This window comes from Pempheris klunzingeri, chromosome 3 (genome assembly GCF_042242105.1).
Source record: "Pempheris klunzingeri isolate RE-2024b chromosome 3, fPemKlu1.hap1, whole genome shotgun sequence".
NCBI classification, from domain to species: domain Eukaryota; kingdom Metazoa; phylum Chordata; class Actinopteri; order Acropomatiformes; family Pempheridae; genus Pempheris; species Pempheris klunzingeri.
Window position 1 is genome coordinate 18112225 of NC_092014.1, and position 15002 is coordinate 18127226.

The window sequence follows — 15002 nt, forward strand, 5'->3', positions numbered from 1 at the left end:
ACTCGTGTTCATACCTGGGTGCTGAGGGCCTGCAGGTCTATTTGGTGGCGTGTCCTCCACCCAGGGGTTGTCAAACACTCTCAGGCTTTCTGCACTCACATAGATGTCCACTATACTGTCCTCCCTCTTGATCACGGCAGGCTCAGCATACAGGTTCTCCGACATTATTTCTCACATCGCTGTCATACATTAATGACCCAACTTCACAAATGCTTTCACTCGTCTTGCAAGTTTGATTTCAATACAATAGTTACAGATACAATAGATACAATAGTTGTGTCTTTTTTCTGGAAGAGGCTGGACATCCACACTGATGACGGCATATGAAAGGGGAAGAGCAGAAAAAAACAGGAAGTCATGCTGGTTGCTGCTTGTTCCTGCTAAATTCACCTGAGCATCTATGATTTTTGGCAACTGATTTATGGCCAGTAACCTGTGATTTTGTTCAAGGCTTGCTAGTTTAGAGTTAGGCGTCTTGTAGAATGTATTTGTTAACTGAAAAGCCAACATGCAGTAAGTGAATCAAAACAGAGAAAATGAACCCTATGATGGCCAGGCATGATGTCTTTCCATGTTGAATATTAATTTTAAAAAAAAGATGTAGGTCTAGAGTTTACATTAAATGAAAGTATTCACATATTCATCATATGTGGTGATCGTATGTATTGTAATATATTTCCTTTCAGATAGTCCTCCAACATTAACGGCTCTACACACCCACAATGGTGTTTTCACTTATGTTGCTAGACACCTAGCAACATAAGTGAAAGTAGCAATATAAGGAACACCTCCCTCTCCCTTCTCTTGGTTTTGTTATGCCTGTCAGGGCGATACAACTCCAACATTATCATTTATATTACTACATAGGGTCTGGTTACATCACATATGTCCCAGGAGAGCCGCACCCAACTTACACCTGACTAGAGGACTACTCAGCCAAAGTAACAGAAAACACCTTTGAGGACATGCAGATCCTTTATTAACTGTGGATATTAAAGGGAGGCTGTTGCTCTGCCACTGACTAGCTTAGTCAGAGCTGGAAGTTGCAGGGGTTTAAAGCACCGGCTCAGCTGAACTGCAGCTAAACCAGTTGAGCCGCCCACCACAGGTGTGACACAGAGCCTCAGCATCATACAGAGCACTGGGATTAGGTGTGTCCGATGGCTGGTGTTACTGCGATCTGCACTGTGGTCTGTAATGTCTCCACTGTTCACATTTCCTCATGGTAGAACAATTATTCATTACAAGTGAATGGGATTACACTGCCATTCATCCTGGACAGAGATCTGATGACTGATAACTCTAACTTTGTTCACTGATGAGGTGTTTGGTAACTTTGTGTTTATTGTATCTGAAAATGCACCAACACACAGTTGATAAAGTAGTTCTGCTGTGTCTTTATTGAAATATCATTGGTCAGTCTGGATAGTGGTAGTATTACGATATGTATGAAATCACTCAGTCACTCAAAAAAATCAATCACACAATTATTAAGGTCCTATGTGTATTTATTTAGTGGTTTGCTTTTTTGTTAGCACATTTTAAACACAACAGATTATTAATAATATTACTGAGGCATTTGAGCTCAGAAGTTTATCTATACATGGGATAAATAATATAGCAATACATCCCCTCCTTTACCCTCGGAGGCGAAGCAGTGCATCTCTGTTCACTTTGTGTGACAGCAAAACAGATGAGATGTCAGTCCAAGAGTGCACCATGATAATTTCATTTTACTGAGATACAGTGTAATATAGAAAGCCGTCTGAAATCTGCCCAGTCATTTAAAATCCCAGCACAGTCTTCTTTTCCATATAGTCCACCATTATTCGGCTGCCATCTTTTTCAGTGACCACAGATGAACAAAAACAGCCAGAACTTCACACCATTAATGAAATATTAGAAATCAATACTGTTGACTGTTGTATTTCCATAGCAGGTCATCACGATGTCTCAGTAGTAGTGATTTTAACAGAACACTGAATATAAACAACCTCAGGTGGATCATATAGGAGTCACATCATGGGTGCTCACCATAGTTATAGGCAGAACTCGCACACACATCAGTTATTTATTGATGATACATAAAGCAGAGCTGAGCTCATCTCTTCATCATCTATGTTCTTTAATCGTTTAATTCAAGCCTGTAGAAAAGGTCTTAAGACTGTAGGAGCTGTGTGCATTATTGTAAATTGATCAATCAATTAAGTCGACTTGTCTGACTCCGTGTTCTGGCGTATATTTTGAATGGAGTACAGTGACAATACATTTAAAAAAAAAGGAAAATGTCTAACGTATTGATAACTTCTGTTCCATTTACCCATTTCCATGTACCTTCATTCTCTTCATCAGTCAGACTAATCCAGGTTTGCCGTTCAAATGAGCTGATAAATTACTAGTTATGAAAGAGAAATTCAGGCAGCTACTAAATACAGTTATTTCTCCTTTTTTCTTTACAGACCTTTGACATGTACAATAGGAGAATCACAGGTGCAAATAATAGATTTAATAATGGCTGTGTCTGAATTAGCTCAAATTCACCTTACAATGTCCAAACACGGGCTCAAAAAGAAAACATAATTGAGGGAATAGTAAGACATTTTGGGAAATGTTTAACTCTGAAATTTAGATGAGAGGATTCATGCCACTCTCAGGTCTGTACCTACTGTAAATATGAAGCTACTGCCAGCCAATGGTTAGCTTAGCTTAGCTTAGAGGCAGGAAAAAGGGTTAGATAGCTATCTTGGATCTGTACAAAGTCTCTACCAGTTGTCTGGCAGCTGCTTCTAGTGAAGAAATGGTCTGTTACACACCGTCCTGATTTTACACATTGTGAGGTTTAGCTTTACTTTACTGCACACACAGTCTTTCTAGCTACTTCCCCCTGTTTCATCTGATTCTTGGCAAAAAAACAAATGTAATGTTAAAAATGTTCCTTCAAAAGAAAAATTTTTCTGTTTTTGTCATTCCTCTCTCTCTCTGGTGAGGTTGTTGTTGGTGACTGACTTTTGACTGACTTGTCTTCTCAGTCAGGTCCAGACTGAGGCTTTTCATTTCACTGTAACTTATCTGTAGTGTGTCTTTCTCGTTGGCCAGGTTGGCATTGTCCAGCCACAGTCGATTTCTCTCCGTGTTCCTCTAGCATTTGTCTTGAATCACTGCCATAACACAGGTACAACACGTGAAGATCACTCACATCACATACAGGGGTGATGTATCATAAGCACTGGCTTGATGAATTTGGAAAACTTACAAAGGACCACCAGCACAAGGACTACAGCGAGGAGGAGAAGACAGAGCAGCCCCAGAAACAGTACAGCAACTCTGAGGAGATTCCTCTTTCCTGAACTAACACTGACTGGAGTGGCTGTGAGCACAAAAAATAAGCAATCTTAAATACAGAATCCCATGCATGTAGGACATATGAGACAGGCAAACAGACAAATTAATACTTTGCTGTTGATCCTCAGTAGTGTTGTCCTGTGAGTTCGGCCGCGTAGTCTCCTCAGCCCAGTAGTTGTCATAAATCGTCACCCCATTTCTGCTATCGCAAACGTCTGCATCCCTGTCCTCCTCCTTATCAGTCTGAAATCTGACTTTTTTGGTGACGCCTGCCTTGACATGGAGATCCTCGCACATACTGTTTTCTCACTTCACCTAATTCACCTTAGAGGTACTCTGTTCTGTTTGGATCAGTTCCACGGTACTGTAGCCTTTATATTACCATAGCATCAGAGAACAGGGAAGTCATGAGAGGCCACCACATTAGTTTTAATAAAGGGAAAAAAATAGAGGAAGTCACATACTCTTATCTGTAACTAGAGGCCTGTAGATTTCTTTTGTCCTGTCCTATAGTAAATCAGAAAAAACACCTAAAGATAATTTGCGCAGTACTGCGAAAACAGACAGTACATGTGGTCAGACGACAATGCTCAGCTATCATCTATCTATCTATCTATCTATCTATCTATCTATCTGAGAGATTTTGCGACATACCCCAAATGGGAAACACCATCACAAACACCAGCCGAACAGGTGGTGGTAAATGTGGTCACCTAAAATAATTCATCTCACCAGCTTTCAGTTTCCTGTCAAGTACAGAATGTGTGAACAGGCAGCCTCCATCTGTTAAACTGTTACGGTGTTACTTCGTTTGAGCTTCGTTCAGAATTGAAAAGAAGCACACTCGCAAGACATTGAGGACCTGTAGTAGAGCTGAACATCATGGATCAACTGTTGGATATGTACATTAATGCAGAGGGACCATCAGGTGATCGCAGTAAATGGACAAGGGAGATAAAAAGTTCAGAAAATATTTATGCGAATGAAGACGAGATCCACACTCTGGAGCACAGCAGGACTGGCCCTGCACGCTCAGGTAAGAAACACATGCAAACAGGTATTAACGTGTACACATAACTGTAATGCACAAATTCAGAAGAAGCAAATATTTTCAAGAACAAAGATTAATATCAGACACATTAATGTGATTAAGTGAGCCCGTTCAAAGTTATTAAATACACCTTCTTTACGCTAAATGCTATAGTGCAAATATGCTGAATACAACAAGTTAACAGCTGCCACAGTATCATGGTATCATATCACCATTCCTTCACCATCTTAGTTTAATGTGTTCGCGTGCTAACATTTTAGTTAGCATTAAACACAAAATAAAGCTGAGGCTGGTGTGACTGTTGTTAGTTTTGCAGGAATTTGGTCATTAACCAAACTGAAATTTCATTTGATTTCACATTGAGGAAAACACACATGACAAATACTGACTCCTGCCTTCAGGTGCTGGAGAAGTAAAGAAGAGTTCCTGCAGAGCTGCTGCAGTGTTTCTGGCTCTGCTCTGTCTCCTCCTCCTGACTGGACTCATAACTCTGGTTTTCCTGCGTGAGTTACTTTGTTAACATGCTGATGAAGCACTGAGCAGACGATGATGCTGGTTAACAGTGTTTGTTGTTCTTTATGTGCCAAACAGACACCAAAGGCAACTCTGACTGGAAAACAGAGATGGTCCAGTTACACACCAGTTACAACAACCTGACTAAAGACAGAGACCAGCTACAGATCAGTTACAACAACCTGACTAAAGACAGAGACCAGCTACAGATCAGTTACAACAACCTGACTAAAGACAGAGACCAGTTACAGACCAGTTACAACAACCTGACTAAAGACAGAGACCAGCTACAGACCAGTTACAACTACCTGAGTAGAGAAAGAGACCAGCTCCAAAAAACACGTGATGATCTTCAGAGAGAGCTTCAAGGTAATTACGTCTGACATATTCACTCAAAGCTATGTTTAAATTCAACAAGGTTCAGTCTCTCAGTCCCTCCCAGTCCCTAAATATTCTGTTCAGATTGGCAACCTAAGATAACCTCAGAGTTAAGTGTCTCTGTACTTGATGTTGGGCAGTTATGAATGTTTATACAGTAGATTACATGAAAGCTCAGAGTGGATCTTTGTCAATGCCAAAAGGTCTGATATAACTGATATATACTTTTTTTTTTTTTAGTTAAAACAGTTCTGAATAACCGACAAGGGTGGATGTACTTCAGAGGTAGTCTCTACTACATTTCTCATCTGGAGAAGTCCTGGCAAGAAAGTAGAGCTGACTGTCTGCAGAGGGGCACAGACCTGGTGATCATCAACAGCAAAGAAGAACAGGTTTGTGTCGAGGTCTGTGTGTGTGTGTGTGTGTGTGTGAGTGACTACAGTGTCACAGAAATGGAGGACAGCACAAAGCTGTTCATATTATGTTGATGACCATGTCTCTGTGTCAACAAGGAATTCACAAGAAGTTTCCAGAAGCTCCTGTGGATCGGACTGACTGACAGACAGAGAGAGGGGACGTGGAAATGGGTGGATGGGACTCCGCTCACCACAAGGTTCACACAATACACAACTTATCTCTTGCCATATAGATCAATGTAGACAGCTGCTTTCCAGTTGTGGTCTCTCACTCTATTCAGCTGCATTATGGGAGGTTTAACATTTTTGAAGTTTGACCCACAGTAGTGATTAAGACTCCTTAATATCTCATTACTTTTTGACAATTATATTTAACTGTCAGCCAGCAACATCTGGTGGATGCTGCGTGCAGTGTCTATGTGAGGAAGACATAGCATCCTCATGTTAAACCTCAAAGAAATGGCTTTACTGAGGGATTTCTCTTATCTTTTTCTTTTAGCTTTGCATTGTTGCTAATTCCAAAAACAATGAACACACTGACATTTATTAGCACCACTGACAACCCAACAGCACATTGATTTCCTGTAAACATTGTAAAAACGAAGGTGAATGATATTTCCTGCATTTAATCATGTTGATATGAAGACATTTGTCATTGTTGGTACCGTAATTATGATAGTCTAACAAAAAGATGTTAATGTTGTGTTAATTTTTGTACTATTAACCCACCAACCCTCTCTGAACATTGAAAATGTGATGATGCATTTTTAGGGGTTAAATCCTAAAATATAAAAGGCTTTTCTCAGTGACATTACACACCTGACCAGACCTTAGAGCTCAAATATGGATGAGTATATCAACCTGCATCACTGTCAATAAAACATTGTTTTGTAAGGACGAGCTTCTTGGTTTGCTCTTTAAAAAAGAGTCCATTTGTTTTTTTTGTTTCAGCTACTGGGCCCCTCATGAACCAAATGGTATTCAATACAGAGATGAAGACTGCGCAGAAATAAAACTGTTTCATCAGGAAAACAACTGGAATGATGAATCATGTGACCGTCGAAGGTCCTGGATCTGTGAAAAGACTTTGGCTCAAAACCCATAAAAGACACAGAAATTCTCAATGTTGGATAAACCAGTTTCAGCTAAAATAGACCTTTTTCTCAGCAGACATTTTGACATGGCTGAATTCCATTTAGATGAGCCGGCTCCAGGGCTCTGATATTGTACACGCTCACTCACTAACACGTCTTACTGGAAATGGATCCATCATTAATGTTATAATTTACCCCTGTTCTTGTCCTGCTTTGACTAGTCACAATCTCTGCTGTGAAAATGTGTATTGCCAAGACAGCAGTAACATAATGCTAAGCAAGCTAATGTATGGGGAAAGTGTCTCATTAGCATACCTGTATGTACATATCCAGCTGATGTGTTTTCAAAACATACTGACATGGAACATTTAGGGCTGAATGTAGTCGGGGGGTGTTTCAGTGTTTTGTGGGGAGACGTGTGGATAGGTGCGTCTTTGTCGAAAGTGTGTGTGGTACAGACTGGAGAGCTCTGCATGAAACTGCATGATAATTAGTGTACATGAAGCAGCTGCAAATATCTTATAAGGGAGAGAAATGTGTCCATGTTTGATAAGATTTAGGGTCCAGTGATCTACTAGGAAATGAAATAAGGTCTTTTCAAGGAAATTTAGCTAGTAGGTCATATAGTATGAGTCCAGAGTCGTGTATGCGTATTTTACTGAAATTTGCTGGGGACACATCTGCTTTTTTGCCATTCATATGTAAAATGTGGTACAATTGATATACTGTAGGTGCTCTTCTTTTACTGCTGTTGTTCACTATTACTGTTTTGAGTATTTCCACATCTAGTTGTTGCATTTTATTCAGTTTCCCAAATTCAGATCCAGATTAGAAGCTGAGGGAACTGAAATTCATCAAACATCTATCCTTTTATCAAAATAAAGCATTTAACCTGACTTGATTGCCTTTTGGACAAATCTTTGCTTACTCTTTTAACCACGGCCCTCCTGCCAATGCCTTTTTGGATTGGTTTGCTGGCTCTTGCTGCCAACACTGACTGGGCTGAAAGTAACACAGACTGCACCAATTTTGACCAAGATTGTCTCATTTTTTGAGAAAGAATTTTAAAGATGAACATTTGTGGCACACATTGATTCATTATCAACCTGGGAATCCAGGACAAACAAAGCCCGATCAGGACCTTGTGTTTAAGGAGTTAACAACTTGCACGCTAACTTAAAACAACCAAGGATCAAACCGTTGACTTTCCAATTGAAAGATGAACCATTATACCTCTGAGCCACAGTCATTTGTTCCCCTCCTCTATCTACAGTGACAATATAAGCTCTTTTGCTATAATATAAGCTGCGTTTTAACCTTAAGCAGGAAAGAAAACGTCACTTTGATTTTATGGTTTTCTACTCATGCTAAAAGATATTTTTATTAATTATTCATTAATCAATCAATTAATTAATTTAATTGATTTAACTTGGTATTTGCAGTTGTTTAGCCAAGGAGATCCTGAAATAACAGGTCTTGTGAAAGTATTATCATTTCTACAAATTTAGTCAGTAAACATAAATGATAGACATGTGCTCTCTATTTTCCTCACTTTTTCATTGTAGGCAACATAAGTAACCAAATCTCATTCATTTTCAATACCAAATATAAGCTACAGTATGTGTACACAATGCTAAACTCGCACAAATCAAACAGACTGCTGATCTCTGTCACCTAATCTAACATGTTCTTCTGTTTACGCCTTGAAGGAAATCTTTTTGCAGCAGGTTTGACTTTTGTTGTCCACCTTTCTATTGACAGAGTGCTCACAGTTTGTAATATTCCTGTGCCAAACTCTCAACCCTTCAGTCACTCAGTAAGTTAGAAACACATCTAAAAAAGAATCCGTGCTGTACAACAGAAGTCATACATTTTTAGAAAACAGTGCTTAACTTCTTCAAATTAAGTTTGTCAAACTGTGAGAAAAGTGTGAGAAGTGTCCCACACTTCCTCTGAACCTCGCCAGTAAAGCACAGCCACCAACATAAATTTGTGTTAAATCTTATAAGGACATACTATAACTCACATTTAATTGGGTGAAAATCCTTTTACGCACTTGGAGAGACAACAAATTATTGTATGAACTTAAAATCGACTGAGTAACGATACTGTCTACACTCATACATTTACACGTACATGTTGAACATCTGCAGTAGCATTAACTTTTGTGTATTTCACACAATTTCTAATAAATGATATGGTGTCCTCTGTGGGCAGGTCTAATGGGAGCACATCTCTACAAGCATATCTTTAAACATCATCTTAATGTCCAGTCATTTGCTCTGAGATGCACTTCATTGACCCTGGATGGCATTACCATAATTTTTTATTATTATTCTGTGAATCCTGAGTTTTTTCCAGATTATTTTCCAAGTTGTAAGCACCACAAGCAAAGTTCAACTCTGTATTGCTAGAGGCAAGTGAAAACTTAGGTGTTTGATCATTTGGATGATTTGGCCCTTCAAATGAAGAAGTTTACACTGTACTCTGGTACACCGTACTGAAATATCACATCACTTCATGTTTTCACATCCTTGATAAGTATCTATCTGACACTTCCTCTTCGCCTTCTGTTTGGTTTTTTGGTTTTTGGTTTTACAGTCTGTTACAAAGTGAATATACTGTGAGGAGATGTGATACTTTTTGTGTGTTTTTGTTGTCTACTCCTAAGCACGAGTTATCCATATTTTATCTGCCACCAAGATCTTTCCCTGTCGTTAGCAACTACTGTAGTTCCAATGCACATATGCTGTGAGTGCTTTGAGATCTTTGAAAATGTGGAATTGGACGTGATCCGAGGTTTTGTAGTGTAGTGTTGTTTAGGTATGTTAGAGTCATCATCTCAGCAATAGTAATGCTAGAGAAAAAAACTGCGTTGTAAAGACTGGAGTGGTGGGCCAGATTATTATTGATGGAGGGTGTTGAGTTCAATATACTGAGGGCTGCAGAGCACTGCTACCAATTTGTTTAAAGTTGTTGTTGTCCAACTAATTAGATAAAATATAAATATAATACATAAAGAGAAGAAAATAAGAGGAAGTGAGTGTGAAGAAATTGGTATTCTTATGATGTGTGAGATTGAGCAATAGATAAGTTACTGAAAATAAGGAAGAAAAACTTTGTGTTTATGTATAAGAGAAGAGGGAGTTTTGTCCACAAAGATCAACCTTCAGCCAATCAATCATTATGGAGAACCATTATGAAGACCTCGCTGATGTTTCTGCCAGGAGTGTTGCCATTAAGAGCTCCAGTGAAATGACTGCTGCAGTGCCTGGTAAGTCCTACAGTCCAACAAAAATTTCAATGGTCAGTTGTAGATATTGGAGCAACATGTAATGTTGTTGATTTTCCTAGTTGAATAGAATGTAAAACTTTGCTGTATATAATTCCAAGTGCAAGGCTATAACCCAAATGACAAAAAAAACATCCAAAAAGCATCATCTCACTGTGTCAGGAAGGCATTTAAAAATATGGATCATGAAAAATATATATTAAAGATATATCATTTTTTCTAATGTAAAGATATTTCTCAGTTCTTTTTTGTAACATGGTGACAATTTTTGCCTTTTAGACTATTAAATCTTAAATCAAACAAAGGTGGCAAATGACAATGCCTGATTCAGCCTGACTGTACCTTCAACGACCTTCAGTCCCACATTCCCAAAAGTTGTATTACATTTTTGTGGGTATGTTAGCACATGTACAATAATGCCACTACTTGAAATACTTGAAAAAAGCACAGTATGTAATGAATGTATGAATTATTAAAACTAAACACACGTCTGAGCCATCCATAAATGACAAGAAAGACTACAATGCGCATAAATGCTGCTCTATGATGACTACATTTATTTAATCAATTAAAAATTATGCACTTTACAAATTTTACAGATAGAAGAAGTAAAAACGAAAACACAGAATTGTAATTTGCTATTCTATTCTCCTCTATTCACACATTGTCAAAGACAGCACCAAAAACAGTAAAAATGGACGTCATAAAATGATTTCCAACCTGCTGCAATTCTTCAATTATACAGGCTTCTCCTTTACCCCTAAACTACAGAAACATATTTATTGGCTAACGCAGCGATGTCTTTGCTCAAACTAACATGATTATTATCATTAAGCACCATGGTAGTTACACTGTGTGCTTGTGTGTGTGTCTTTGTGATCTCTGCACCCAGGGAGAAAACTCTACAGACTGGTTGTGGTGAGCTTCGGACTCCTGTGTATCCTACAAGCTGCTCTAAATATTTCCCTGCGCCTGGCTCTCTGTGAGTTGTTTTAATGTGTGTTTTATTTTTCACTGCAAGGTTTCCTTGGCTTGACATATCCATCCGATTACTATAGGACCACCAATTGAATACCTACAGTTGCAAGCGTGGGTGTAATGATCAAATTTGTGTTTTCCTAAATATATATTTATTGGTACGCACCTCACATCATTGTTAATCATACAACAATACCTCAATGTTTGTGCCCTCAGCCAACTGTATGGGAGAATAGTTTGCGTCCTAACTAATACTTAATGGAAATTAAAGTGTTTTCAATTGAATTGTCTTTTTCTTTGTGGGTGTGCTGGGATTCTGGTAGACATGAAAGTCATCTCATTCCCTCAAAAGGCAACCTAAAAAAACCTGTTTAATGTGTGTGTCTGTGCTTGACCCATGTGTAGATTCAGCTTTTTTGCACGGTTGTCATGTAAGACTTTATGCTCTGCCAGACAATTCTGATAGCATGACGCGACACAATGAGACCATTTGGAAAGAGCTGACTGAAGAGAGAGACGGCCTGATGACAAAGCTGACTGAAATTGGTGTGTATGAAGGCAAAAGCAGTTACACCAACAGTAATGGCTTGGCTCCAAAAGGGCCACATTGTCTGATGAAAATGTACTGTTTAAACCAATAAGAGGATTTCCTGAATAGCTTGCAGTAGGACAGAGTCCACCTGTTCAGCTAAATGAACTATTTAAGATCAGTCAGTCAGGTGAGGAGACCTTTGGAGGCTTTGGAGTGGCACCACACAGTTTTCTGCTCCACCTGGCCTTTTCTTTTACAATTTTTGGGTGTTTTTTTTAGAGGGAAATTAAGGGTTTGGATATTGTGTATTTTGTGTGTGCAGCTTAGAGCAAATCCAGCGTGTGAGAGAGAAATTATAGCTATATTATGGAGGACTTCTATTTGATTTAATAATAGTAAGAATTTGGTTCAGTCCTTTTTATTTATCTGCTGCACAAATCTGTTTAGGAATAAGGAGTTAAAACCAGATCTGTATGTATTTTTACCAATGCCCCACAGCGATATCAATCTAATTAACCAGTTACAGTAAAAAAACTGAAAAAAAACCCTACCCCCCCATTCCTAGACTCCCCTTGTCTCTTCTTATATGCTGGTTTCTGATAACTATACTCGGGTTACCGGGCAATTCAGACCATACCATTCCAATATCAGTTCACTTTTCACTGTGTAATAATTCAAGGTTGTAACAACACACCACTTTTTCACTTTAAGTGGAGACATTCATACGCTGCACTCTGTTTAGGTCCCAGAAATGTGTTAAATCTTGTTCCTGTTTCATAAAAATCTGCTGTGTGTCCGAAGTCCCTCCTTATTCCCTTATTTAATACTACCTACATAATAAAATGCCATTCATTTCAGATTTAACATCCTTAATAATTATCATCATGCATTATCATTGCCAGGTGTCATGTTGCACAACTGTAATTTCCTTACCTACAAAATATTCTTCACATTTTATAGATGTGAAAATGTCAGCAGTGGGACACTACACCAGTGTCATACGTGTGCACAATCTCAGTTGACGGCTCACTATACAATAAACATACAGAATACACTGTGCTAGTTACATGTGGAGTAGTGAGTGAGTGACGCAGCTCTTGTCTTGTTATTATGTATGCATGTATCTCATAACTACAAGTAAATATGTGATTATATCTCATAATGAAGTGATCCATACTTTCTCAGGAAGAGATAATAATGGTCATGATGACAGTTGTCTAAAGCAACATGATTTTATGTCAACCATTTTTGAATATCTAGACTTCTCAGATATTAAGTTTCTTTTTTCCAATAGATCAGTATTCTCGAAAAGGATGGGTGTATTTCAGTGGGAGTGTCTATTACATTTCCTCAATTATGGAAACCTGGCAAAACAGTAGAGATGACTGTCTGAAAAGAAGTGCAGACTTGATGATTATCAACAGCAAAGAGGAACAGGTAAGTGCCGGCTGTCTATATATCTGTGTGTGTGTGTGTGTGTGTGTGTGTGTGTGTGTGTGTGTGTGTGTGTGTGTGTGTGTGTGCGTGTGTGTGCATTTGATTTGTAATTATTGTTTGTTTGCCTCAAAAACCAAGACATTTACTGGAAGGTTCCAGAAGCTCCTGTGGATCGGACTGACGGACAGAGAGAAAGAGGGGACGTGGAAATGGGTGGATGGGACTCCACTGACCACAAGGTTCACACATTACTTCTCTATTGCCATGGCTTGTTTTGGCCAGACACTTATTGTGCTTTGCTCATCCAGGGACGCCTCCTGTGTGTGATGAGTTTGTGGTAAGAAGAGAAAAGAGGAGAGAAAGCATTGTTGTGCCTTTGCTGAAGCTTATTAGTCAAACAAGTGGCAGAGGTTTTTGAAAATGAGCAAACATATGAATAACATAGCAGAAAAACACTATCAAAGTCATTGATGTGCTCCATGTTCTGCTAATTGACAGCTTGCTTTAAGGATTGTAGTGAGTTACAGTTAGGTTACAGTGGGTTTAACAGAGCTTCTAACACTGATGAGAGAAATAGGAAAGCAAATCAGTAAAGCTGAGGGCCGTAAAGCCTGTCCAGTGAGCTGAAAGACATCAAGCAACATACCGCTGATTGAGACATCAGCTCAGAAGTGGCTCATTAAGGTTGCTTTACAATGAAACAGTTACAGCCACGAGACCCCAGACCACTGTAGGACCCAATCAGTGAAGTTATATTGGTACCTGACTGGACCTTTTATTACACATTTTACATGCTACTATCTGTCAAATGCTTATTGGTGTGTGCTGTTTGTTAAAGGTTTATATTTTGTCTTGGTGGTTTCAGCTACTGGACCTATAACGAGCCAAATGGTGCTTCAGACAGAGATGAGGACTGCGCAGAAATAAAGGACCATAATTTGAGAAACAGCTGGAATGATGAATCGTGTGACCTTCAAAAATTCTGGATCTGCGAGAAGACCATGACTTAGTAACTCGGTGCAAAAACCCCTTAGATAATTATATAAAACACATTGAAATAACTTGCATTTACCAGATTCAGCTAAAACTGCCAAGACAGCACTAACATAACAGCTACTGCACAGACAACGTATTCACATAGACATAAATATTCCTCTCAGGTCACTGCTTTTAACAGGTCTTACAGTTGAGGGGTGAAAAAGAATTTTCCCCCCGGGGACAATAAAGTCTAATAATAGTTGCTGAAAATCCTCAGTCTTCATCCTGTCTTGACCGCCTTTTGGACAGACCTTTGCTTGTTTCAACCGCTGCCTGCCTGCCTGGCAAGCTGTTATGGTTCAATGAACCAACATTGACTGAGCTGAAAGCATCACAGATGAAAGCACCAATTTAGACCAGGTTTGTCTCATTTGTACGTAATAAGACCTTTCGCCAGCAGGAAAAATAAATCAAACTGTATTTGACTCAGAGAATTAAACATTGAATTTGTATATTTATTATTCTCTTTATACAATGTGTGCAGTTTTATGTTGATTGTGTTGGGACTTTATGAAAGGTATTATGGGTCTTTCTCTCCTTTTTCATTACAGGACTACTTTGTTACAATATCAAATTGCAAAGGCCTAATCAAATTGGACAAATTTGGACAACCTAAGTTACATTTGTGGTGCAGTATATTTGCGTGTTTATCTGTTTTTAACTGGAAAAATATACGTTTTATTATAATGAAAACAAATTAAATTAAAATAATAATGAAAAATGTAAATTTTGGTGTTATTTCCTTTTGTAAAGGATATCCTAAAAGAATAAATGCAATAAAAAGACAGATGTAGACTCAAAGTTTCGACATTCAGCCTGAATGTAGCCTGACCTAATTAAAATCATGATCAACAACACAATCAACATCAACAATGCATTTGCACTGGACCTATTTATATACATAAAAATATAATTAAAGCTTAGTAGAGGT

The 15002-nt window shown here is 38.6% G+C and overlaps 1 protein-coding gene and 1 long non-coding RNA gene across 2 annotated transcripts; one reads left to right on the top strand and one right to left on the bottom strand.

Moving 5' to 3' along the window:
* Nucleotides 1-3008: 3008 nt before the first annotated feature.
* Nucleotides 3009-3665, bottom strand: LOC139199476 (uncharacterized). The gene is made up of 3 exons (XR_011584129.1): nucleotides 3453-3665; nucleotides 3254-3367; nucleotides 3009-3158 (listed from the first exon to the last, which is right to left on the bottom strand). It is a non-coding gene; the product is annotated as an uncharacterized lncRNA (long non-coding RNA).
* A 559-nt stretch (nucleotides 3666-4224) lies between these two features.
* On the top strand, nucleotides 4225-14496 carry LOC139199377 (uncharacterized). Its single transcript, XM_070828439.1, has 12 exons — nucleotides 4225-4378; nucleotides 4795-4896; nucleotides 4985-5275; nucleotides 5534-5706; nucleotides 5797-5897; nucleotides 6652-6790; nucleotides 9936-10068; nucleotides 10979-11068; nucleotides 11518-11610; nucleotides 12891-13033; nucleotides 13172-13272; nucleotides 13899-14496. Exons 1-12 carry the CDS (start codon nucleotides 4225-4227, stop codon nucleotides 14041-14043), a joined length of 1665 nt encoding a protein of 554 aa, XP_070684540.1. The 3' UTR covers nucleotides 14044-14496.
* The last annotated feature ends 506 nt before the right edge of the window (nucleotides 14497-15002 follow it).

What these genes read in the sequence shown, in the direction of transcription:
- LOC139199377 (XM_070828439.1), top strand. Translation starts at nt 4,225, where the DNA reads ATGGATCAACTGTTGGATATGTACATTAATGCAGAGGGACCATCAGGT. An exon ending in TCTTCAGAGAGAGCTTCAAG is followed by an intron (nt 5,276 to 5,533) that starts GTAATTACGTCT and finishes TAGTTAAAACAG; the next exon opens with TTCTGAATAACCGACAAGGG. An exon ending in TTCCCTGCGCCTGGCTCTCT is followed by an intron (nt 11,069 to 11,517) that starts GTGAGTTGTTTT and finishes ATGCTCTGCCAG; the next exon opens with ACAATTCTGATAGCATGACG.